Source organism: Papio anubis, chromosome 2 (assembly GCF_008728515.1).
Source record: "Papio anubis isolate 15944 chromosome 2, Panubis1.0, whole genome shotgun sequence".
Classification (NCBI taxonomy): Eukaryota; Metazoa; Chordata; class Mammalia; order Primates; family Cercopithecidae; genus Papio; species Papio anubis.
In genome coordinates, this window is record NC_044977.1 from 95,117,756 (window position 1) to 95,145,066 (window position 27,311).

The 27,311-nt window shown below is 43.4% G+C and overlaps 1 protein-coding gene across 3 annotated transcripts in view; it reads right to left on the bottom strand.

Moving 5' to 3' along the window:
* Positions 1-27,311, bottom strand: part of LARS2 (leucyl-tRNA synthetase 2, mitochondrial) — a 160,371-nt gene that overhangs the window by 26,962 nt on the left and 106,098 nt on the right. For all 3 annotated transcript variants that reach the window (XM_017955509.3, XM_017955508.3, XM_017955510.3), the window contains 6 exons: positions 26,151-26,249; positions 21,916-22,053; positions 8,112-8,212; positions 5,069-5,251; positions 3,287-3,456; positions 1,053-1,130 (listed from right to left, as the gene is read on the bottom strand). In XM_017955509.3, the coding sequence (XP_017810998.1) occupies positions 1,053-1,130; positions 3,287-3,456; positions 5,069-5,251; positions 8,112-8,212; positions 21,916-22,053; positions 26,151-26,249 (769 nt within the window). The remainder of the gene's footprint in view (positions 1-1,052; positions 1,131-3,286; positions 3,457-5,068; positions 5,252-8,111; positions 8,213-21,915; positions 22,054-26,150; positions 26,250-27,311) is intronic.

Sequence of the window (27,311 nt, forward strand, 5' to 3'; positions counted from 1 at the left end):
CTATCCGGCTAATTATTTTATTTTATTTTTTTGTTTTGCTTTTGTTGAGACAGAGTCTCACTCTGTCGCTCAGGCTGGAGTGCAGTGGTGTGATCTTGGCTCACTGCAAGCTCCACCTCCCGGGTTCACACCATTCTCCTGCCTCAGCCTCCAGAGTAGCTGGGACTACAGGCGCCCGCCACCAGCCCGGCTAATTTTTTTGTATTTTTAATAGAGACGGGGTTTCACCATGCCAGCCAGGATGGTCTAGATCTCCTGACCTCGTGATCTGCCTGCCTCAGCCTCCCAAAGTGCTAGGATTACAGGCGTGAGCCACTGCGCCCGGCCTAATTATTTTATTTTCTATGTGGCCCAGGCAGGTCTTGAACTCCTGGCCTCAAGTGATCCTCTCAGCTTGGTCTTCCAAAGTGTTGAGATTACAGCGTAAGCCACCGTGCCTGGCCCCCACTGGTCTTAAAAGCTTGGAGAGGCCTTCATTTTAAAAAAGCATTTGTTAATAGCTTTAATGAATGCTTTTATTGTCCAATAGCTAAGAACATTTGTTGACAAGTCCTTTCCCTGGTAAGAAAAATGGCAGTCACACTTAGCAAGGAGAAAGTCCATACTGAAAAGGCTGACTTTTGGCATTGGTGAGAATGATCCTGATCCATCCAGGTTAAATGAATATCAAATGTAATGATGCTGAGGAGGTATTACAATTCATTCAGGAAATCAGACAGTAAGGGTGTGAAGAGCCAGAAGACAGGGAGGCCTGAGTCTGGTCTTAGATTTGTCACTAATCAACCAGACATGTCATCTAACTTCCCTGGGCCTCAATGTCCTCATCTGTAAAATATTGGGGGATAAGGGGGTTTGGACCAGAAAATCTTTAAGAAACTTCCAGTAATAAAACTAGGTTGTGACTATGGAAAAATGTTTCCTTAAGATAATCAAGCCACACCTAGGTGGTGACACAGTGGGGGTGCTCTCTGTTCCACTTGGGACCCTGTGGGACCCCTTGCCACACCTCTCCCTCCTCCTCTGCTACCAGCAAATGAGGACAGGCCACTTACCAAGAGGGCACTGCTGAGCCCCATCAGCTGAGAAATTGCAGAATTCAGTGAGAAGTCCTCTGTGAAATGGGTGGTCACCTATTGGTAAAGATTCAATTATTCACTTATTTCAAAATGCTTTTAAGTTTTCCACAAAAAGACTAAATTATCAAAACAAAAAAAGGAAAATGAATTGGATGCAAAGATATTTATAAATATATCTACTATCTCAAATAATCACTATGTTTCATCTGCGCAAATATTTTTAAAATTCAAAGACAATACTGTTTCCACTGTTTAAGACTATTCTTCCACATATCTGGGATACTGTTGGTTCTCATAGTAGGTGTTTAGAAAAACAGTGCTAGCGGCTGGAGTGGTGGCTCACACCTGTAATCCTAGCACTTTGGAAGGCCGAGGTGGGTGGATTACTTGAGGTCAAGAGTTCAAGACCAGCCTGGCCAACACGGCAAAACTCCATTTCTACAAAAATACAAAAAATTAGCTGGGTGTGGTGGCGCATGCCTGTAATCCCAGCTACTCAGGAGGCTGAGGCAGAAGAATTGCTTGAACCTGGGAGGCGAGGTTGCAGTGAGCTGAGATTGTGCCATTGCACTCCAGCCTGGGCAACAGAGCGAGACTTCGTCTCAAAAACAACAACAACAACAACAAACAATGCTAGTAACATGAATAGGAGGCAGGACCCACTGATGGACAAACTCAACATAACAGAAAATAGGAGTAAAGGATGTCACTTCTGCTTGGTTATGTGGCTTTGCTTCACAGTGATGGTTTTTAGTCTACAGGATAAGGTTAATTTTACTTTTTTTTTTTTTTTTTTGACAGAGACTTGCTTTGTCGCCCAGGTTGGAGTGCAATGGCGCGATCTTGGCTCACTGCAACCTCTGCCTCTCAGGTTCAAGCGATTCTCCTGCCTCAGCCTCCCGAGTAGTTGGGACTACAGGTGCGTGCCACCATGCCAGGAGATTTTTTTGTATTTTTAGTAGAAATGGGGTTTCGCCGTGTTAGCCAGGATGGTCTCGATCTCCTGATCTTGTGATCTGCCTGCCTTGGCCTCCCAAAGTGCTGGGATTATCGGCGTGAGCCACTGGGCCCAGTCAATTTTACATTTTGAAATGTACAGTCAACATAAGAACATTAACACAACCTGTCAGCTTTTTCATATTTCTGTGCTTTTCTATTTTGACTACAGGCAAGAATACAGAAAAGTGACACATCTTTAAGGATGTTAAGAGTTTCCAACTTGTTGAAATAACCCAATTCTATTATCTGACAGAGTAAAAGAATTTGCCAAATCCAGGGAGAAAATATGTGGTATGAACTCAATCGCTCAGGCATCACTCAGACCCCTACATTCATTCAGGGAGCTCTGTTCCTCCATACAGAGAGGGTACAGAGGACAGAAATAAAGCGGAAGAAGTGTCAACAAATGAGACCATGCTGGACCCAGGGCCATTTCAGGTTATACAAACCAGAGAGGCAAAAGCCTGCCATGCATCATTGTCTTCATTATCAGAGTGCAGATGAGTGATGCTGATTAACTTTATGTCTGAATCAGCATACTTTTTTTTTTTTTTAAATCAGCTTAAGAAGAATTTGGGATATTAGATACCCATTATAATGACTCAGATTTGCAGAAGTTAACCCACAATAGTTCACATGGATATTGTGTAACAAAGTAACTGAGTGGGAAAGTCCTGGCTTTGTGGAGGACTGGGATTCTAATCTCTGCTCAGTTCCTCACTAGCTGCGTGACGTTAGGCGAGATATCTGGACCTCATCTCTGTCCCCATCTGTACAACGAGGAGGCTACAGAGGACAGTTTCTGAATGCCCCCGTCAACTCTAAAACTGTGTTTCTGTTAATGCAACACATGCGGTGTCATCCTGGATGGACAGGGTGATCCTGGATTTGGTTCTCTGCTTGGATGTGTTAAATGTGGAAACATGGAAAGTGGCAGCTTCCTGAGACCCAGCATGGACAAATGTGAGACATCATCAGACAGCCATTTCCTGAGGGCCTCTCTTTGCATTAGAATGTATGCACTGGTGATCCACCTTGGTAAACTACCCAAAACAGCAGGACCAATCACTCAAAGCAAGGACCACCATCGCCAGAAAGGAAGACCCACAGTGGCCCACCCCACGGCAGGGAGGACCACAAAGACCACAGGCAAAGGTTCCCAAAGAGTGCTTGGTTACAGAGTTAACCACTGGAACTGGGGAGTTTCTGACCTGAGCGATGATGGAGTTCTTGTACTCCCAGAGCTTCCTGGCCTCGGCTTTCTCCTTGTCACTCAGCAGCTGAGGCTGGGGAGCCTTCCCAGAAGCCCTGGCCTCAATAAACCTAGTTGTCAAGGCCCACAGTCGTTGTTGCCATCTCAGCACCCCAGGAAGAGCATCAGCTGAATTCAGCATTAGTAAATGAGAAAGAGAGAGTGCACAACATAAGGGTGATGGACTTGGTATAACTAAGCGGAGAAAAGCACCTGTGAATTGATGTGACACCTCACTGCACCCTAATGGATTCCTCTGAGGGCAGGCTGAAGGATCCTCCCTGGCTTTCAGTGTCTGAGAATTCAGACCAGGACCAATTCTATCTCATTTCAGCACCCAGATTCAGGGGACTAGATGGCAGGGCCACTCAAAGTGCCAGCCACCAACGGTCATGAGCTCAGAAGCTTGGTCAAGATGAGCCCTGGTGCCCTGCCACTTTGATTAAGCAAGCTTGCTGGGACAAAAATGCCATGGAGCTAACATGGTGCTTGGGAGACAGCGCTGACTCCTGCTGGTGCGAGCTCTTATTCTGTGGATAGCATGACCGTGCTTGCAGCCACGCTGCTATAGAGTGTGAAGTGCGTTGACACTGTCCTTGCAGGTATGTGTGTTTTCCATATTTTACACAAGCTCATCCAATCCAGCTGCTGATCTGATCTTCTGGTAAAGCTGAATTGGCTTTACCTGGTGGCCCTGGGTTACACCAGTAGCCAAATTAGGGTCAGTCCAGGTCCCTGTACTCTCTGGCCACTAGGCTAGGCATCCTCAAGCCTGAATGCACAGCAGAACCTTCTGGGAGGCTTCTTAGAAAGATTCCTGGAGCCTGTCCCCTGGGTTAGGGGTGGGAGCCAGAACCTCCACCTGTCTGTGCTTTGCAAGCCCCCCAGTGATTCTGAGGCAGCCAGTTCCAGGACTGGCATCTGTGACCACTGCTCCAGACCACACTTCCCACTAGCCACAGTACATCAAAATAAAGTGATTTCTCCAATGACATGCATACTTCACACAAGGCTCAGGATTTCAGGCATCTGACTTCCTCTTCCCACAACAACACTTAGGGCAGATCACATGAAGTAAAAATGAATGACTGTTGGACAGGTTTATTGTAGAATAGCCAGATACTCAAGATTATTTTACTTCATGTCATTTTAGTGCTGAACAACTCTGGAGAGGCAAATCTCCCCCAAGCGGGGAGATGGAGGGTGCTGTGGGTGACTGAGAGGCCATAGGTGACACCAGGCCCAGGCCCCGCCAGGGGCTTTCTGGATTGGTGAGGGAGAATGACATTGTTCTAGAAAAAACCTTCCAGAGTACATCAAGTAAGAGGGAACTGGCCTCTTGGGACTATAGCAGGCCTAGGAGTAGCTCAGAAGCCAGTCTGTCTCTAAGGAAACCACTCTCAAAGCGTGGTCCTTGTAGAGGGTGCACCAGAATCACCGCTGAGCTTGTTCAAAGGCCACCTGCTGAGCCCCATTCTGGAGGCTGTGTCAGCAGGCATGGGCGGAGCACTGGAGTCTGCATCTGCAACATGTTTTCCACATGATTCTGAGGCTCGCTTACTTTTGTCAACACCCGTCTAAGAGTGGTGCAGGATGCTGGTCAAGCTGCTACTTGCTCTATGGAACTGATTCCTAGAATTCTCTACTACTGTCTTCAGCAAAGATATTTCCTTCCTCAAATTCCTTCAAAGTCCAGGGCAGATCACAAAGGAAGCAGGTCAGGAAGAGGAAGGTGACTTACTTTTCACATCCCACAAGATATCCTTCTCAGGAGGGGCGGCAAAAAGGATGTAGAGCCGAATCGTGTCGATCCCATACTGCTCCACAACTTCTTCTGGGTCCACCCCGTTGTGTTTGGACTTACTCATCTTCTCCCATGTCACCTCTAACTTCTCTTTCGTTTTTGCATGAACAGGAACGGAACCTAGATGCCAAAACAATCCATAGGTATGGTATGTGTGATTCTGAATTACTTCTACAGAAATAGCGTCAATAAGAAAAAACTGGGTGAGCGATGGAAAGTGTCCATTTGAAGAATCACACTAATTCACTTAACAAGCCGCTTTCTCTCCCTCTGTATTGTTATAAAAATATTTTTATTTTTAAATGAATGAGGCCCACCTTCCTCTCACAAACCTTCATGAACAAACAGTACAGTTATAATGGCCTGTACCAGCTTTTTCTGTAAAACAATTTCCCCCTTTACAAGTAAATTATTTATACACAAAAAAGGAAAGTAAAAAGTAATTTTGAAAAATTCATACACGTTGCTGTTTTCTTGATGGATCAAGGGTCTCTCATGCAAGTTGGCAGCCTGACCTGTCCCATGCATGCTGCAGTCACCAAAACATGATCTGGTACTCTCAGGGCATATGGAATTTACTTACCAGGCTCATGGTAAATGTGGTGGTCCCTTTGTGGTGCCAGCCACCCATACCCTGTTCTTTGGAACTGTCTCCTCCCCTACTCACATACCACTGGTCTAGATGGTGCTGATGGAAGAGGTCTTAAATGGCCACATTTGGATGATGTGACCTTGTTGCCAAGCCCTACTGGAGAGGACTAGTAAGGGCACCTGGCAAGGCTAAGCCTCTATCTCATGAATTGGAGCTAAGAGACACAGAAACTCTATTTCCATGTTGCTGAGCACTGGAACCATCCGGTCCTAAGGAGATGGGGCAAGATTTGCCACTGCATCTACCCAAGGTCACTTGTTAAATTGAAACTGCGGAGAGCAGAATCCAAGTCTAGCAGATGAAAGAGAACAGGGCAGAAGAATGGAGAGTAGCAGGAAGAACTAGGAACTAGAGAGCTGAGAAAGAGAAAAGGAAAAAGGGTGGCTGGTGACATCCTATGGGCAGTAGGGCCTAGCTCTATTTCCTGCAACTGGGTTTGGGTGGATTTCTTTTCCTCCCAGCCAAATAATCTCTGACTCCAACAGCAACCAAACTAACAGGGGACCGATGTACAGACCTAAAAGCCAACTCCATGCTTCATGAGAGTTACATCCATGAAGGAGACAGAAACCTGCCCTTGCTGATCAAAGTATTCTCACCTAGTAGGCAAGACTACGTGTGAAGAGAAAAGATGTTCACAATACTGCCTGACCCCATGACAGCAGAGAAGAGGAGACTGAAGTCCTAGAGGTTTATCCAGGCTATGGTGAGACTCAGGGAACCACTGGCCCCCTCTACTCTGACCCAGGCTGTGTCTAGACCTTAAAACACTGTTGTGCAAATTAGGAAAAATGTATCTTTCTGGGCAGAGAAGTTGACCAGTTAGAAAAAGTCACCCTCTTTTGGCAGATGTGGCCCTGAAATGTATGACTTGACAAATGGCTGCATTTCAGGCCCTACTGAAATCAGAGCCTTGGCTTGGTTCTTTTGTGTAGTGCACAAACTGCACAGCTATACATGGGCAGCCTTGCCCCTTACAAAGAACACTTCACTAATTGTGAAGCTGAATTCTATGTGCACCTGAATTTAGCTCTTTCCCTCTGTCATCCATGCTGGAGAAACACTGCCAGTTCTGCTTCTCCAGCTTCTTTTTCTCCCACGGACCGTTACAAACCTTGATATATTTTGCTTTGCTGAGGTAACTGCATCGACTGCTTCCCTAAACCCTGTCTCTAATGTTTGCCTGGAGAGGCTGCCTCCCATTTACAGGGTTGTTGCGTGACCTAATCTCATCCATTCTGTACTGGTTTTTCTAAATGTAATAGTCACAGTGCTGGGGGTTTCTCAAGCTGTCCCTATACATACCGCATATTTCCACCTGTTTTCTCTCTCTCTCTCTCTCTCTCTCTCTTTTTCTGAGACAGAGTCTTGCTCTGTTGCCCAGGCTGGAGTGCAGTGGCATGATCGTGGCTCACTGCAACCTCTACCTCCTGGGTTCAAGCGATTCTCCTGCCTCAGTCTCCTGAGTAGCTCCGATTACAGGCGCATGCCACCACACCTGGCTAATTTTTGTATTTTTAGTAGAGATGGGGTTTCGCCAAGTTGGCCAGGATGGTCTTGAACTCCTGACCTCAGGTGATCCGCCTGCCTTGGCCTCCCAAAGTGCTGGGATTACAGGCGTGAGCCACCGCGCCTCGCCCCTACCTGTTTTCTAACATGTCACATATTCCACGTGTGTGCTGGCTGCATGTGATGCATCCTCACCATGGAACCTGAAGATCTGGTGATCCTCAGGGTGAAAATGAAGGGTGAAGTGTAAAGGGTAAAGGGTGAAAATGCAGAGTGTAGGGAAAAGGCTTAGGACAGCTGGGACAGGAGGGAAGTTCAGGGAGTCACGGGGAGGTGTTTTACTGGGAAATGCTAAGAGGGGGCTGCTCTGGGGTGCTACGAGTAAACAGAGTGCTGCCCCCTAAGGTTCTGAAATATGCCACTAGACCATGTGGGGAGAAACACTGGGAGTACCCCAGTTCTGGAAGAATGTGTCTTGGGCCTGGGGGTTCTGTCCCTGAGGTGGGCTTTCCAAGATGGTCTGGGATAGGAGGTGATACCCCAATTGACTCTGTTACATACAAATGAAAACCCTGCCAGAAGCTGAGGTGGCACCTGGGCTCAAGGGGGCTGGGGCAGAGGAGCAGACGGCCAGTCCAGGACCAGGCTTCAGGGGGCGCAGGCCAAGAGGGAGCTAAGGCTTAGAGACCACACGGCCAGCAGGTCTCTCTCCCGCATCCTGCCCCACTCTAGAGGCAGATGCCTGCTTGCTCAGTAGCTCTCAGGCCTGGCCTTGGCTCTCTGGGAGTACCTGGATGGGACCGGACGGGCCATTCTTACCTGTGAGATCCACTTCCTCTCCCTGTAGATACTGTCCAGATGGTAGGCGGAATGTCTGCCCCTTGATAAGGCCTTGAGCCAGCAGCTTATGAAAAGGCTCCCTGAGGAAAGATAACAGGAAAAGGAAACAGGAGGAGTGGGACATGAAGCATTGAGAAAACAGCAACACAGACCTTACCTTGGATGGGCAGAAGTAGCTGCGCCTCATAAAAGCAGGTGAGCTGACCGAGGCCACTTATAAACCCAGCTTAAACAAATGGCTCTTTAGAAATAAGCGATGAGAAAATAAATTCAGGCCGCGTGTGGTGGCTCACACCTGTAATTCCAGCACTTTGGGAGGCTGAGGCGGGCGGATCACCTGAGATCAGGAGTTTGAGACGGCCTGGCTAACATGGTGAAACTCCGAATCTACTAAAAACAAAACAAAAAAAATTAGCTGGGCATGTTGGTGGGTGCCTGTAATCCCAGCTACTTGGGAGGTTGAGGCATGAGAATCGCTTGAACCACGGAGGTAGAGGTTGTAGTGAGCTGAGACGTGCCACTGCACTCCAGTCTGGACGACAAGAATGAAACTCTGTCTCAAAAAAAAAAAAAAAAAAGAAAAGAAAAGAAAATCAAATTTGTAGGTATTACCTACAGGTCTATTTTATATTATGGTGAAGTGGAAAGAGCCCTAGGCCTCAGATTTGGCAGCCCTGGATTCAAAGTCTCAGTTCTGCTTCTCAGCGAATTCTGTGAGCCAAGGCAAGTCACTTACTTGTGCTGAGTATCAGTTTGCTTACCTATATAATGGGGGTTAAAAAAAACCTGCCTTGGCTAGGTGCGGTGGCTCATGCCTGTCGTCTCAGCCCTTTGGGAGGCCAAGGTGGGCAGATCACGAGATCAGGAGTTTGAGACCAGCCTGGCCAACATAGTGAAAGCCCTCTCTATTACTCAGGAGGCTGAGGTAGGAGAATAGCATGAACCTGGGAGGCAGAGGTTGCAGTGAGCCGAGATTGTGCCATTGAACTCCAGCCCAGGCCACAGTGCGAGACTCTGTCTCAAAAAAACAAAACAAAACAAAACAAAAACCTGCCTCAAAGTGTAGTCGGGAAGATTAAATAAAATGACTTCATAAAAGTACTTGTAAATTTTTCTTTCTTTTTTTTTTGAAATGGAGTCTTACTCTGTTGCCCAGGCTGGAGTGCAATGGCGCAATCTCGGCTCACTGCAACCTCCGCCTCCCAGATGCAAGCGATTCTCCTGCCTTAGCTTCCTGAGTAGCTGGGATTACAGATGCCCACCACTACGTCCAGCTAATTTTTGTATTTTTTAGAGACAGGGTTTCACCAAGTTGGCCAGGATGGTCTCAAACTCCTGACCTCAGGTGATCTGCCGGCCTCGGCCTCCCAAAGTACCGGGATTACAGGTGTGAGCCACCCCGCCTGGCCTAAAAAAAGTTTTAAACCATACAAGTCATACATGAATATAAACCTTCTGTTCAAATCCAAACACTACCACTCCTTTCTAGGCCTATGTCCTTTCAGGAGGCAGTTGTTATTAATAGTTTGTAAATTAATAGTTGGTAAATATCCCTGGTAAAGTCTGGAGACATTTTTCAATGCCTTTGTATACATAAATGTATACCTACCCACATACGGGTTTTATAGATTTTTTGGGATTTATATAAGTGGGATTATACCTTCTGTATACTTTATGGTATTTCACTTAATGATATGAGTGGATTTCTCCATAGCAGTTCATATAGATCTATCTCACTTTTTAAAAAGTTACCTAGTGTTCTGAAATATGAATTGATTATAACTTATTTATAGTGCCTGTTTTTAAAAAGTAGTTTTAGTTATATCCTTACTGGGTAAATAGTGACATATAAACTTTTTCTCATAAGAGGACAAAAACAGGTTGACCTTCATACTGAAATTATTGCAAATTTGCAGTTGTTTGTTCTTAAGAATCTGCCTGATTCAATTTTGAGGCATTTCAGCAAGACATATTCCAAACTCAAAGAATGATTCATGGAGACATCTGCTGATAACACACATTATTTCACGTTCAGGGCACCAGGTAGGAGCAGTCATTTCCTGGAGATCCAGTGATATTCTCCTCAAACATCACCAGTACATGGCTTTGGTTGCTCAAGATAAATTTTTAAAGGTGTTTTTAGGACAAAAATTAGGAGGGAATGATCTGGATTCAAAGATAAAGACAGGTAGGATAATCAAAATCAGCAGCATTGGCCAGGTGCAGTGGCTCATGCTTATAATCCTAGCACTTTGGGAAGCTGAGGCGGGCGGATTGCCTGAGCTCAGGATTTCGAGTCTGGCCTGGGCAACACGGTGAAACCCTGTCTCTACTGAAATACAAAGAGATGGCCAGGTGTGGTGGCTCCCACCTGTAGTCCCAGCTGCTCTGGAGGCTGAGGCAGGAGAGTTGCTTGAGTCTGGGAGGCGGAGGTTGCAGTGAGCCAAGGTCGCACCACTGCACTCCAGCCTGGGCGACAGAGCGAGACTCCGTCTCAAAACAAAACAAAACAAACAAAAAAATCAGCATTAAGCCTCAAGAAGGGGCTGGGAATCCACTGGGAATCCAAGGAATCCTTTTCTCTGGTCTTGCATTTTATCAAGTGGCACAACACTGCCACCTTTTGAGAACAGACAGAATTGCAACCTGCGAAAATCTGACTAAAACCAGCTGCAGCTTCTCCTGCCTCGTCTATAATAACTTTTTTTTTAAGGTAAACTGTTAAAGTATAGCATACATACTGAAAAGTGTGAGTCCTAGGGGTATAATGATGAATTTTCACAACATAAAACACACTTGTGTAATTGGCATTCAGCACAATTAGCAGAATGTGAAATCAACCTTCCGCCGCCCGCTTCCAGGCACTGTCTCCTCACTGTGGGCCCCTATAGCCTGACTGCGAACACTATCGTTTCATTGGCCTGTTTCTAACCCACCTGTAACCATTTCTGAGTGAGTGCTCTCAGGGGATGTCCACAGGGGAGGCTTTCCCCAGAATTGGCAGGCAGGCCCTCAGCAGTACACCCACACCAAGGCCTGCTGGTTACATGAATACATCCTAACATCTGAAAGCTCCCAACAATGCAACTTGCTAGTCGAAGCTCTTCTGGACTGTCTGTCTTCTCCGAGGGTTGCAGTGCAGCAGGGGCCATCTCAGATGGATCGTCTAGAGCAGGGATGGCAAAACCTAGTCAACTAACCCCAGTGCCCTCGCCTACAACCACCCAGACGCCATTCATCGACAGCAGCACTGCTGGTGCTCAGAATGAGTCTCAGAATTCTTCTTTGTACCATATAATCAGAAAGCACAGAGTTATTATGTGAAATGTATTGCTTATTTCTTCGGTGAGTATTTCTTGAGTGCCTGCTATGTGCCTGGCACTGAGCTAGGCACTGGGGATATAATCTGGGCAAAGCAATCCCTGCCCGTGGGGAGCCAGCCTGTTGACGATCACTGAACCAAACCAATGCCTGACAACTCTCAGCTGTGAGGAAGGAAAAGCGTGTAGTCATATTTGAAGAGCTCCTCCTCCCAATCAAGTCCAAATTCCTCCACGCAGCCATCCAGGACTTCTCCCCATCCCCTGCCACTCCCTCTGCTCTTTCAAATGTTGCCCACACGTGCTTCCATGTCTTTACTCACGCCATTTCCCAAACTGTTATCAAAACTCTAGTCCTCCTTCCTGGCTCAACTCAAATGCCATCTCCACTAAGAAGGTGTCACCTGGTCAGAGTTAGAATGAGTTGCTTTTTCCTTCCTGACGCATCCTGTGTAGGGCCTGTATTGTATCTAGCAGCTATGACATTTTATTGTGTATTCAGATAAGCTGCTTACCTTTCTCCTGTGAGGAGGAGGAATTTTTTTTTTTTTTTTTTTTTTTGAGACACGGTCTTGTTCTGTCACCTAGGCTGGGGTGCACTGCAGCCTCAGTCTCCTGGGCTCAAGTGATATTCCCACCTCAGCCCCCGCAAGCAGCTGGAACCACAGGTGCGCACTACCATACCCAGCTAATTTTTCGTATTTTTGGTAGACATGAGGTCTCACTATGTTGCCCAGGCTGGTCTTGAACTCCTGAGCTCATGCAATCCTCCTACTTTGGCCTCCCAACATGCTGGGATTACAGGCATGAGCCACTGCTCCTGGCCTTGAAAATCCTTGAAGGCCACTCTCAGTCTCCAGTTCCTAATAGATGCTCAGTAATGTTAATTGCCTTGGACTCAATCAGGCTTGTTTCAGTGAATGAATAAACCTACCAGCAGGAGGGGTGGGGGATAATGTGGGTGGGACAAAGTGGAGGCAAGAGAGGAGGGAAGAAAGAAATGAGTGAAGGGGGGCACTGGATGCTATACTTTCCAGCTAGCACCACCACCTTTTTGCAGGGAGGGGTGCATTGAAAGATCCCAAGCAGCCGAAGCAAGAGAATGAGAGCAGGGGAATGCCCTGATGAGTGCTCACATGGAATGTCCCAGTGGGGAAAGGGGCGCTTCCCAGCTCCCAGAAGCCTGCTCATTCCCAAGTGTCTTCCCTCCACTCTTCCAGGGAGCTAGGGAATGGGCCACAGGGCTTTGGGAATCTGATCTTCACTCTCTTGGCTGAAGCTGGCCATGTCTACTCTCGTGCGTAGTTTAGCTCTGAATGAGTCACACTTGTTTATTCATTCAACATGTATTTACATGACAATTGGGTACACAGCACACTGGGCAATTAATTGGAGAGCTTACAATAAGAACAGGCAGCCCAAGACATGCTCATAAATAACCATCAACACTACAAGAAAGACATACCAAATGTGATATGGAGGTGCAAGGTGCACAGGAATGAAGGACAAAGGATGTTAAGGGCCCTATTGGACTTGGAACCCAAGCCTGCTGAAGCACAGATCACATCACATTGCCAAGTTCATTATTCAGATTCACAATTGGGGTAATGTGTTTCCCTTTTGTTCACTCATTCATTCACTCAGCAGATGGTACTTGGGAACAGACTTGTGTATGCAGCTGAGTTATTCATTCATCATACTGACTGTGCACAGCAGGGGCCTTTATACGTGAGTGGAAAATCTGCAACTCTAAACCACTAACAAACCCTTCTGACTCAGGACCATCAAATGCGGGAGTATTACGCAGGGCCTCTGCCTTGAAGAAGGCCCTGGATTTATCTGAGTCAGCTTTCTTCCTACTCCTTCGGCACATCCCTGGAGGTAGATCATGCTTGCTTGCACTGAAGCACAGCTATATGTAAGCACAATGATGAAAACTAGGGGGAGATCGTCACAATTTATTCATTAGTTTAGACTGCCCTAATTCAGAAATTGCAACAACTGATAGCTGCTGGGCATTGAAGGCCACATTTGTCCCACTTGGAAGAAGGAAAGATGGGAGGGAGGGAGGGAGGGAAGAGAAGGGAGAGAAGGAAGGTAGGGAGGGAGGAGAGGGAGGGAGGGAGGTAAGGAGTTGCTAATTATTAGGATAAACAAGGAAATTCAGAACATTGGCCATTTTAAGTGCTCTTTAAAAAATCACTACATACAAAGAATGTGCTAATTACAATATGAGCAAAGAATATCAGGGCATATCAGAGCCCCACCTACTTGTTGCAGATGACATTTCCCTACTCATGAAGCCCCAGATAGCCTGCTGCCCGCTCCCCTGACCTGGTGGGAGAGTGGCCTGCCAGGCTGCAGATCTTTGAAGGCCATGGATCTCTGAAAATGGTCTCCAAATTGGACTTTTCATTAAATCAGACTACGTTTACCTTCCTCTTCTTCCTTGTTCTGTGCCCAGGGCTATCATGTCACATAATTAGCTTAGTTTCCAAGTATTAGCCATGGCTCATTCTTAAAATATCACCATTCCCATATCCTAGCACAGAAGGAGGTGCTACTAATACAGCAGGACCCAAGTAAAGCTTCTCTTCCCTTGCTGTTCCTTTTCCCAGTAGCCCCGTTTCTGGCATGATCAGAGAAACAGAGAAGAAAGCTCTGTGGATGGGGGCTTGCTGTGCTCTCCACGGTCAGCAGGCAGCCTGCCCTCCGCATGGGAGCTACCTGAGCAGCTGCTTGCTTTCTGTTGATTCCATACTGAAGGGAGAAATTCAGTTTGGGGAATTTAGTGTCTAAGTTGCATTACAGAGCTACAACCAAAAGTGACAAGCTTCCATGTTTACAGCAGTCTCCCACAAAGGGAGAGAAAAGGCTTCCTGATCTCATTCAGTGAAGATGGGCCACGACGTGTTCCCACGCTCTAATGTGCCCCCTCTCTTTCAACCTGATGCTAATCACCAGAAGGAGGGAAGCTGAAAGCTGATCCTACCCCACAATCCCAAGCACAGCAGGAGGCTCAGCGCATTTTCCTTCTTCAGAATATATACCATATTGTAAATGATAAAGTTACATAATCATTATAAAAAATCTGGAAAAAATCAGAAGTACATTGGGCTCACCACCCAGAGATAGCTAGTGTTAACATGTTGGCATGAGTTTTTCTAGTCTTTTCTCTTGCTTTGAGTACGTGTATATATGTGCATGTATATATAAAGACAAAGATAACCAAGCTGTATCTTGCTTTTTCTCTTTCTCATTACTTCAGATGAATTTCTCCATGTTATTAAACATTCTTTGTAATTTAATTGAAAGTGTTGTATAAGTGTGCTCCATGTAGATGGATTATACTTTATTTACCCTGTCTCAGCATTTTGGGGCATTTAGATTGTATCCAAATTTTTAGCTACTTGAAATAACACTTACATGAACATCTTGGTGCATAAGTTTGCATTTCTGATTATTTCCTTAGGATAGATTTTTAGCAGTGCAATTAGGCATCCAAAAAATGAATATTTTTAAGGCTCTCACTATGTATTGCCAAACTGCTTTTCAGAAAGATTGTTCCAAGCTACTTCCTGCAATATATGAGAGTGCTGCTCTTATGCTAGCTTCCTTACTACATGGAAGATGGCATCTCACTGCTGAATAATTTATATTTGCCAGTGAGGGAATTTTTTTTTTTTTTAAATCATAGAAATGGGGTCTTGCTGTGTTTGTTGCCCAGGCTGGTCTTGAACTCCTGCACTCAAATGATCTTCCTGTCTTGGCATCCCAAAGTGTTGGGATTACAGGTGTGAGCCATCGTGCTGGGCCAGAAACATTTTATAGTGTAAGATGTTTATTGGTTATTTTATAGTGTGATAAAATGTTTATTAATCATTTGCATATCTTCTTTTTTGGGCTTCCTGCTTACATTAATTCCTGGTTAATCATTAACTTGGTATTTCAGACCACACAACTAAGGCACCTGCTGTCCTGTGTGGTGGCACACTCAACTTGGAGGCCAGCCTCTTATGTATGATAAGGAGACTTTAAGTTCGAACTGCAAGCCTTAACATGCAGGTGATGAAAAAAAAAGTCCACGACTCTTAGAAAACAGGAAAGATAATTAGATATACATAAATCTTTGCTGTCTGTATTTGAAGAAATTAGAATCAGAGTGAAAAGGGTGCTCAGAGATAACTGAGTTCCTAACATATGAGACCACTGAGACCCAAAGGAGTTCAGCTTCTTGTCCACACAGCTAATCAGGGGCATCACTGAACACAGACAGAGGTCTTTGGATTCCTGTTCTAGAGCTGCTACTTGAGACAAGGGCTGAGGGTCTCAGAAATGTTAAACTAAAATGCAATAGCTGTACTATCATCTCAAATAGCCTCCTGAAATGACAATGTCATTCAAAAGGAATACAGAAATAGACTAGGAAATTCCAATTTATGCAGATTTCAGAAACACGTATGTGGTTGACAGGTCTTAATTTTTCCTCCCAGCCCAGCTTGATAAAGTTGTTTGGAGGCTCTCAAAAATTCTGATTGTAGAATTCCAAATTACTCATCGCAGAAAGTGGGTGACTTTCATTTCATGTGTGGTTGACTGGTTTACCAAAACACCTTTAAGAAAGAGGTAATGCACCGGGAGAGTTTTCAGAGGCTGTTGCTGCCCTGATGTGCTCCAGCAAGAGTAATGCTGACAGCAGCACTGAGAAACAGTTAAGATGACTTTCTGTACCTTCCGCAAAGGTCAGCCTTCTCAGTACTTAAAATAAGTCTCTTTTGGAGGAGGAAAGCATGGAATGGAATCTTGAACAGAATTTAAAAACAGATTCAAAAAAACAAAACTCCATAGGTCTATTTCAATTTACACCATATAGTTAGTTCCTTATTGTTGATGGTAAAGCAAAATCGAGGTGTTACCTGGAGGCTCTGCAAATTGGCAATGCATTTGAGTAAAAACAAAGTCATACTTGAAACTGTACTTTAAAATTATATCACAATGCTGCAAACCTTTTTTCCTGCTTGAATATAGTCTTAAACCACTGTAAAGAAATCACAAAAATAGCCAGACCCTGTCCTACACCTTAGGATACTTGGCCACTGAATAATTTACTGATTGAGTACCTCTATAAAAAATCATTCAGAAACTGGCAGAAATATGCTCTACTGTTAAGGGGCTAGAAATCACTTACATATATAGTCTTTGTTTCCAGACCTACATAAGAAGGAGTTATTCCCCCCAACTTTTTTTTTTGGAGACAGTGTCTTATTTGTTGTTTCGGCTGGAATGCAGTGGCAATCATGGCTCACTGCAGCCTCGAACTCCTGGACTCAGGTAATTCTGCTGCCTCAGACTTCCAAGTAGCTGGGACTAAAAGTGTGCACCACCACACCTGGCTCATTAAATTTATTTATTTATTTTATTTTATTTTTTACAGATGGAGTCTTACTATGTTGCCTATGCTGGTCTCAAACTCCTGGCTGAAGGTGATCCTTCCTTCCGCCTCGGTCTTCCAAAGTGCTGGGATTACAAGTGTGAACCACCATGCCTGGCCTGAGATGTTTCTCAAGTTGTATTTGGTCTTTAAACTTAAGTTCTCATCAATGCTCCCTAGCCCATGGAGGACATTTCCTTTGTGTTTTGTTTTGTTTTAGAAACAGGGTATTGCTATGTTGCCCAGGCTGGAATTAAGCTTCTGGGCTCAAGTGATCCTCCCGCCTCAGCCTCAATCTCAGCTTCTGGAGTAGCTAAGAACATAGGTGTGCACAACTGCACACACTGGAGAACATTTCCTTTGAAGAACATAAACTTTTATCTGTTTCAAGCGATTAAACTCAATTTCTTTTCTTTTTTTAAAATTTTTAGACAGAGTCTTGCTCTGTTGCCCAAGCTGGAGTGCAATGGCATGATCTTGGTTCACTGTAGCCTCTGCCTCCCAGGTTCAAGCAATTCTTGTGCCTCAGCCTCCCTAGTAGCTGGGGCTACACGCACATGCCACCATGCTCAGATAATTTTTGTGTTTTTAGTAGAAATGGGGTTTCACCACATTGGCCAGGCTGGTCTCTAACTCCTGACCTCAAGCGATCCACCCACCTTGGCCTCCCAAAGTGCTGGGATTACAGGCGTAAGTTACCACATTCAACCTAAACTCAAGTTCCAGAAGGAAAGAAGAAAGAAAGAAAGAAAAAAGAAAGAAAGAGAGAAAGAAAGAGAGAGAGAGAGAGAGAAAGAAAGAGAAAGAAAGAAAGAAAGAAAGAGAAAGAAAGAAAGAAAGAAAGAAAGAAAGAAAGAAAGAAAGAAAGAAAGGATTTCACTAAAAATGTGTAATATCCATGAGACCATGACAGTAACAGGACACAATTCCCATTGTCAATGACAATCTTTATCTAGTTAGGTAAATTAGTTTCCAGACATAAGAAATGCAAGGCAGAATTGGTAAATTCTAGAACCTAAAGTACAAACATTTTAACAAATTTATTTACATGAGGAGTAATGCTGTTAATGTTTTTAGTGTCCTTCTGATGCAGACCAGTTTATTTTTATACATGAAGGTCTCTGGAACTGATGAGAATAAATTTATTTTAAGCTTTTAATTTAGACCCTAAATTAGTTTTCTGTACAGTAGACTTCTTTTAATCCATGCATGCATGTGCAGAGTCAGCCATCTGGTCCGAGGGTTAGGTGAAGGGAAGGAGCTTTCAATGTGCTTCATTTTAATGAAAATGGGTTTCTGTCTGCATTACAGAAGTTTTAAAAGTAATATTTTTCTGTCTATCAAAATTTTAAAGACACATATTTTTTGACCCAGAATTCCCCAGTGTTAGGACTTGAGCCTACAGAGATGCTCCCAATTATTTGCTAAGCATATCAATAAAGAGGGTCACTGGACTTTAAAAAAAATAGTAATTGGAAGAATAGGTGACTGCTTACATAAATTATGGTATGTCCAAATGAGGGAATACTAAGCCTACATTAAAAAGAATGTGCTATTTGTTTGTGCTGATATGGAAAGACCACCAAGCTATATTATTAAGTCAAAGAAGCAAAGGATACGTATGCAATATAAGCAACATTTAAAATGAGTATATCAATAAAAACACATGTGGGGATAGGCAAAATATTTTCCTGGAAGAAATAAAAAGAAACCTAAAAGTTGAGGAAAGGGCTAAAGAGTGGCGTGCAGGGAGGGAGACAACAATGTTCACTTTCTGTGTAGTTACAAAATGGTTTAGACATGTATTACTTTTTTTTTTTAATTGTCAACATAGGTTATCTGGATAGGGAAATAATCAGATATTTCCCCTTTCTTCTCTGTAATTAAAAAATATTCTAAAGAATGTTGTAGTAAACAGAAAAACAACATAACAACAACTGAAAAAAAAAAAAAATCCAGCAATTATGCTTCTGGTAATACAGCAGACAAGAGAGCCTGAATTATTGTCCTGATGCAAAACAAGTGAAAAAGTTAGTTGGAATGTAAAATACATTGAGCTGGCAAAACAAAACCAAACCCAACTTAGGAAAACACAGTTCCTGAAGCCAGCGTCTACCCTGGGCATATCTATAGAACCCCTGTGATCATAAATGTTTGTGCATGGCGTGGTACACAAAAGATGGGACACGAAACCTAAAGCCTAAGCAACTTTGGGAGTCTAGAAGATCTCAAGACAGGAATCATCAATGAACTAGAAATCATCAATGAACTAGAAATAAACCTGTGGTTAGAAGAGACAAACAAGGAAACTCGCCTATCTTGACCATGGTAATGTGTAGGAGGAAAGAAAAGTATTTCTCCTGAGAATCTGTAGACAGAAGTTGACCCTCATGTGGGTTTGGGACTGTATTCATATTACCTATATGGTCCTAAAAACCTCAAGCAGAAAATTCAATTTAAAGTGGTCTTGGATTGGTAGCATCTCCAGGCAACAGGGAGACGCTAACACAAAATCACCTCTAGCAGAGAGGTTCCAAAGAGTTCCTATTTAAAAAAAAAAAGGTTCAAGAAATATAAGGTCAGTTAAAACACCCCTTGCACTCCATCCCCCAAAGAACTAGGCATCATGAGTGAGAAGAGCAGAAACAACAAATGACTAAACAGACCCATAATGACATTAAAGAATTATCAGACAATATAATAGTATGTTTAATCTATTTTAGAAAATAAAGACTTAAAAGATAGCAAGAAAATACTATAAAAATAAAGGAAAATTTAAAAACCTAGAACTTCTAGAAATGAAGAATAATTAAAATAAAAAACTCAAAGAATGGGTTAATCAGCAGATGGAGACAGAGCGACAATTAGAAACTGGAAGATAGCTATAAAGAAACTGGCCGGGCACAGTGGCTCATGCCTGTAATCCCAGCACTTTGGGAGGCCAAGGCAGGTGGATCACTTGAGGTTAGGAGTTCGAGACCAGCCTGACCAACACTGTGAAACCCCATCTCTACTAAAAATACAAAAATGAGCCGGGCATGCTTGTGGGCGCCTGTAGTCCCAGAATAATGATCCTATCAACAGGCCCTGGAATATATGACAACTTGGTTTATGATGGAGAGGGCACTACAGATCAATGGGGAAAAGGATGAACTATTCCATTAAGAGTACTGACACACCGAAAGCAATAGCCATAAAGGAAAGATTATTAATTTTTACTACATTAAATTAAGAGTTTCTGTTCATCAAAAGATGCCATAAAAACAAGACAAGCCAAGAACTAGAAAAAACTACCTGTAATACATATAACTGAAAAAGGATTAGTATCAAGAATATTTAAAGAACCCTTTACAAATCAATAAAAGAGAAATGATCTAGAAAAAATAAAAGCATAGGATACAAACAGGGATTTGATCACAGAGATTCATAAACCTATGAAATATGATAAACTTTATTAAGAAATCAACTAGTCAACAATAACTTAATTAAACATATAAAAATAACTAAAAGAGTATAACTGGATTTTGTAACACAAAGGATAAATGCTTCGAGGGATGGATACCCAATTTTCCATGATGTGATTACTATAAATTACATGCCTGTACCAAAATATCTCATGTACCCCATAAGTATACACCTACTATGTACCTGCAAAAATCAAAAATAAAAAAATTTAAAAAAAATTGATGTCTTGAAATTCAAATTTAACTCACAATGTGACCCATTATATACCCACTGGTTTGATGAAATTTAAAAGTTGGATAGTACAAAATGTTGATGACGATGTAGAGAGATTGGAACCCTCATTTCCACTAGTGGGAGTATAGGCTTAGGTAATCACTACGGAAAATAGTTTGGTGTTTCTCAAGACAGTTGAACATGTGCATATCCTACAATCGAGGAATTCTACTCTTAGGTACGCATTTTAAAGAAATGGTGACGTGTATGTCAGGAACCATGTGCAAGAAGGTTCATAGCAGTTTTGTTCACAATTGCACAAAACAGTCTGACCACCATCAATGGTGGTATGATACATAAACTGAGTTCTATATTGGAAGTTTCATTCCATATAATGGAATATCTTGCAGCAGTGAAACAGGAAGAAATATAACTTCATCCGTCAGCCCTGCTGAATCTCAAAAAACTGCTGAGTGAGGAAAGCAAGACAGAATAACCTGAAATATAATCCTACCTATGTAAAGTTCAAACACAGGAAAACCAGACAATACATAGTTTAAAAATACATGCAGAAATGATACATTTATAAAGAAAAGGAAGAAAGTGAGGAATTAAAAACCCAGGATCGGTATTAGCTAGGGGCAAGGTAGTGGGCATAGAAGAGAGATACATAATAGGAGGGGGCACCTTAGAGATTCTAAGGTACCTATAACACTCTGTTTCTTAAACTGAGGAGTGGGGCATGTATGTTCATATATAAAAATTACATATTTAATGTATTGTACAATTCTTTAAATGCATTAAATATGTAATTTTTATATATGATACATTTCATGGGAAAAAGCACACACACATTTTTCTGGCCATTATTAGGAAAGGGTTACAATAGGCCAACAGGAAAAGAATTTACTGATGTTTTTACAATGTGATTCTCTATTTCAAATCCACTCTATACATTTTTCAGAGGGATGCATCAAGGTGGGATTCAGCCAAGCTTAGGAACAGAGCTGACACAGAAGGACTGGGTGATAAGCATGACCTCACACGGGATGCTATAAAACATTATGGGCCACTCCTCTCTGCATCACAGGTACAATTCTTAATTACTTAACTCAGTTAAACAGAGAAGCACAGAAGGCTAGGTTCTATGCAAGCCAGCAACATCACTTGCCAGAACTGATTAAGCAATATAAATGGACCTCAAATGGTTAAGGTTGACAACAACCTCTAAAGCATACTAGATAACTAGTATTACTCTACTACATGCATTTACCTTGCTTCAGAAGAACTGACACCTGCTTAAAGTTGCTATTCATGCAACTGAATTCTTTTGCAAAGCAGTATGAATGCTTACCTATGTTTAACCATTTTCTGATCATGGCAAAAATGACTAAAGAATCTTGCATAGAACAAGTGCATGACAGCATGTTCTTTCCCTCCAATGTACAAATCCACAGGCATCCAGTAATCGGCCACTGCTGTGTTAAAGGGGCTGTAAAAAAGAGATAGGGACATTTTTTAAAAACCTGCTTTGCCACAATTGTGTAAATTAAACAGACCTACTGTAACACGCATATGCCCTGAAATGAACTGTATCAGGGAATAACAATGATTTTCTTTTTAAAATATAAGAGAAGGCCGGGCGTGGTGGCTCATGCCTGTCATCCCAGCACTTTGGGAGGCCAAGGCAGGTGGATCAGCTGAGGTCAGGAGTTTGAGACCAGCCTGCCCAACATGGCAAAACCCCGTCTCTACTAAAAATACAAAAATTAGCTAGGTGTGGTGGTGGCCACCTGTAATCCCAACTACTTAGGAGGCTGAGGCAAGAGAATCGCTTGAACCCAGGAGGCGGAGGTTGCAGTGAACCAAGATTGTGCCACTGCACTCCAGCCTGGGCAGCAGAGCAAGACTCTGTCTCAAAAATGAAACAAACAAACAAACAAAATATATATATATGAGAAAAGCTTATATATTAAAAAAGAAAAAAGTCAGATGTGTTAATTTATGAAATTTTAAAAATGGTTACAGAAGATATTACTCATATATTTCAACAAAAGCAATTTGCATATAAAATGAGGACAAGAGGAAAACATACCAGCAAAACAAGGCACCTTGCTACAATGTACCTTGAATATCCAGATTCACTTTAGTTTTTATTATTATGATTACAAAGTTGAGACTTCGAGTTCCTACCAATAGAGGGCAATGTGGTATTTACAATGAAGATTAACATGTAGATACTAAATGCTTATTTTATTTATTAATTTACTTTCACATTTAAACATTTTTTTTCCTTTATTAAAGATAGGGTCTTGCTCGGTCACCTAGGCTGGATACAGTGGCACAGTTATAGTTCACTGCATCCTCCAACTCCTAGGCTCAAGCGATCCTCCAGCTTCAACCTCCCAAGAATCTAGGACTACAGACACACATCACTATGCCCAGCTAATTTTTTCTTTTCTTTTTTTTTTTTTTTCTTTTTGAGATGGAGTCTTGCTGTTACCCAGGCTGGGGTGCAGGGGTGTGATCTCGGCTCACTGCAACCTCCGCCTCCAGGGTTCAAGTTATTCTTGTGCCTCAGTCTCCTGAGTAGCTGGGATTACAGGTGCCTGCCACCACACCCGGCTAATTTTTACATTTTTAGTAGAGATGGGGTTCTGCCATGTTGGCCAGGCTGGTCTTGAGCTCCTGACCTCAGGTGATCTGCCCACCTCGGCCTCCCAAAGTGCTGGGACTACAGGCGTGAGCCACTGCACCTGGCCGTCTGCTAATTTTTTAAAAACATTTTTTGTGGAGACAAGGTCTTGCTATGTTCAGTCCAGGCTGGTCTCGAACTCCTGGCCTCAACTGATCTTCCTGCCTTGGCCTCCCAAAATTACGGGATTACAGGTGTAAGCCACTGTGCCCCAGCTGTAAATATTTATTTTAAAACAGAAAATTGATTTTGTTTTTTAAAGCAGCCTGAAAATATAGTCAGCAAGAGCCTGTATATTGCTTAATGAATGCAATGCAGCATATTTAGGGTGAATTATCATAAAATAGCCCAATAACTCTCTCTCACTTAATAGTACTCAACAGATACTTTTTGGCCAACAGATACTAATAGAAAGGCTTTCTCATACTCTCGGGTCCCAATGGACACTGTAGAGGAAAGGAAATGCCATTTCCATTTTCTGGCTGGGACCCTCACAGGGAGGGGCAGCACTGGCTGGCGACAGACCTCTGTGTTGCCAAGGTAATGCTGTCCCTTGAGGTCAGCCAATCAAGCAAACCTTTGCCTTTGGAGGGCTTTGAATATTTGTGAATTTGTTCCCTGACACCTCAAGCCACCTTTTTCCCCAGGATGGACTTGGCTGGCTTCAGCTCTGAGGCTAGAAAAGAGTCTGGCCACCACCACATATTTGCATTTTAATATAGTTTGGTGTTCTCCAGTCACTGTACCAGAATTCTGATAAAATTTTTAAAAATCACTTTTTTGCTTTGTGAAAAATAGTTCCCTAAAGAAATTCAACTGCCAATCCAGGCGACAGAAAAGAAAGGGAAGTGAAGGATGGTATTTGGCCAGAAAACAAGTTTGGGATATATTAAGGAGTGAAATGTTGAAAGTAGCTACAGCTTGGATTTATGATCCACTCAGGAAACCACCCCAGGAAGAACTCGCGCCCAGGCTGAAGCTAACCACAGTGTGCCATGAGGGAAATGAAGTGCTCACTGCTGTTCACAGGCTGTGACGGTCTCAGGATGTCTCTCCCGCCAGTTACTTGGAGTCTCTCTCATCTATGTGAAGGCTTTCCTTTGAAGCACTCAGAGAAAATAAAGAGCCTGACCCCACTTGCATTCTAAGCCAGTTATTACTACATGAAATGCACCAATGGCCCCTTATAGAGGAAAGGCCCTGAAGGGGAGCCCCTCTATGGGCCAGAGAAGGCCATGCTGGTGGTTCCCAGCCACAATCGTCACCTTGCACCCTTCCTGCCTTTGTAGGGTATCTTTCACTCAGTATCCCCCTCATTTCTTTTTTCTTTTCTTTTTTATTTTTTTTGAGAGGAAGTCTCACTCTGTTGCCCAGGCTGGAGTGCATTGGCGTGATCTTGGCTCACTGCAACCTCTGCCTCCCCGGTTCAAGTGATTCTTCTGTCTCAGCCTTCTAAGTAGCTGGGATTACAGGCTCGCCACCATGCCCAGCTAATTTTTGTATTTTTGGTAGAGACAGGGTTTTGCCATGTTAGTCAGACTGGTCTCCAACTCCTGACCTCAGGTGATCCACCTCCTCAGCCTCCCAAAGTGCTGGGATTACAGGCGTGAGCCACCATGACGACAAGGATCCCCTTCATATCTGATATGAACTCAAATTACAGAATCACAACACTGCAGGTTGAAATTCTGGCAAGGTGAGGGCAGGAGTATCTGTCTCACTAGAAATATGTTATTTTAGAACTACGAAGAATGGGGGGCATATTTTATATGTAGGGAACAGGGTTCCAGAATGTTTCTGCCATGGACAAGAGCAATCAGGCAAGGCCCTTTTAAGCACAATGCTGTTTTTTTCCTGGGCTCTGGAAGAGTTTCTTTCAGCTCTCATTCTCTCTCTTTACAAGGCTACCTACTGTTCTCTTTCCCTTAATTTTTTTTTTTTTTTGGGTGGGCAGGGGCGGGGGCAGGGTTCAAAGAAACACATGAATACAGCTGAAAAATCAAATGGTACTGAAAGATTTATAATGAAAAACAGTGGTCTCCAGCCCCAATTCTTTCCTTGCCTCAGGCCTGTCTCTTAGCCACTTTTAATTCTTTTGGTTGTTTCTCCTGGCAATTATTGAAAAAAAAAAACCAAAAAACCATGCTTATACTCTTTATTGATTTATCAATTTAGGAAATGATCTATTGACTCTGTGGTAAGAGGTGAGGCTTCTTAGCTCTCTCACCTCCCCACCTGCTACTTTCTTTGTAGAGTTACATCATTCTTTTCAGTTAAATAAATAACATTACATCTTTACAATCATACAAATGCAGTTCACTGCAAGGAGAGTATTACAGTAGCATTTCCTTCCTCTTTCTGTTTTGTATTTGTGTTGTACTTCGGATTTACTTGGCTATGAATAATCTAACTTAATGATGTAGCACTCTCCCTTTAAGAGAGCCTGTTCCGAGGTGCACAGTTGACTGACAGCTTCCAGCTGCTGCATCTGTGGACCCACTCTGGTGTGCTCCTGCCAGCCTATGTTGCTCTCGCAGGCTGCTCTCAGGAGAGTAGAGGGAGGGGCTGGAACCGAGACATTTTAGCCTGACTGAAGACTCTAATGGACTAGCTTTGCTCCGGGCTTCCCACTGGCCAGGTCGAGGTTTTCTCAGAGTTGCGCTGTGAACTGAGGCTCCTCCATCTGATCCTCCTTCCTTTCCCTTCTCCTTTCACACCTGTCATAGGCCATCGTGGTCTAAGAGCACTCTCTGCCCACTCCTCCTCTTCTCCCCTTTAATCCTCACAGGCATTTCCCCCAAGAAATCTCTTGCATGTCTAATTCTATCTTGGTCTCTGCTTCTGGGAGGAGCTATACTGACACGTGCTCAAGGACGTCAGCAAGGACGTTTTACCTGTGCGAATTGTGAGGGTCGGTGTATCTGAAGTAGTACCAAGCAGAATCAACAAAGGTATCCATCGTGTCTGTCTCTCTCTTGGCTGCTCCCTTGCACCTAAGAAAGAAATGAAATTCATCATTTGGTTTCTTTTTACATTTTATTTATTTATTTATTTATTTATTTATTTATTTTTTTTGTATTTCTTAATAGAGACGGGGTTTCACCGTGTTAGCCAGGATGGTCTCGATCTCCTGACCTCGTGATCCGCCCGTCTCGGCCTCCCAAAGTGCTGGGATTACAGGCTTGAGCCACCGCGCCCGGCCATCTTTTTACATTTTAATGCAGTTTTCCACCAGCTTTTGAGAGAGCTATAACAATAAGTATGAATTTAAAATGTCATAAGAATAAAGCCACAGGCTGGGCGCAGTGGCTCAAGCTTTTAATCCCAGCACTTTGGGAGTCTGAGGGGGGCGGATCACAAGGTCAAGAGATTGAGACCATACTGGCCAACATGGTGAAATCCCATCTCTATTAAAAATATGAAAAATTAGCTGGGTGTTGTGGCGTGTGCCTGTAGTCCCAGCCAGTCAGGAGGCTAAGGTAGGATAACCTCTTGAACCCGGGAGGCGGAAGTTGCAGTGAGCCAAGATCGTGCCACTGCACTCCAGCCCGGCGACAGAGCAAGATTCCATCTCACAAAAAAAAAAGAATAAAGCCACATATGAAAAGACAATTCAGGGAAAGCTCTTTTTATATTGTATAGTATGTGATGTCTTAAAGAAATTTATAAATAAAAGTTTCAATTTTCAACAATTAAAAGCCTTATTTTCCACTTCTCTGAATTTAACCTGGTAGAAAGCCTCACCACCCAAAAGGACAAGACAGGATTAGGTATCACTTTTGTGCATTAACTTCTGTTCCAGGCATGTCAAGATTGCCTTCGCCAATGTCTACTTTATGATGCTTGTGAAGCCAATCAATGCATGAAGAGAAATGAGAACCAAACATAGGGAGATGTGTGGAAAATCAACTTGGATTTTTCTTCTACTTCTGTTCTGAGGTGACAGGTGCAGAAATCTACCAGGATGACCTGAGGAAGACAAACCACCTTGGAAGCCCCAAAGGCAATGGTTGCTGGAGCCAGCTCATGCCAGCCTGTGAGAATCAATTGTCAGC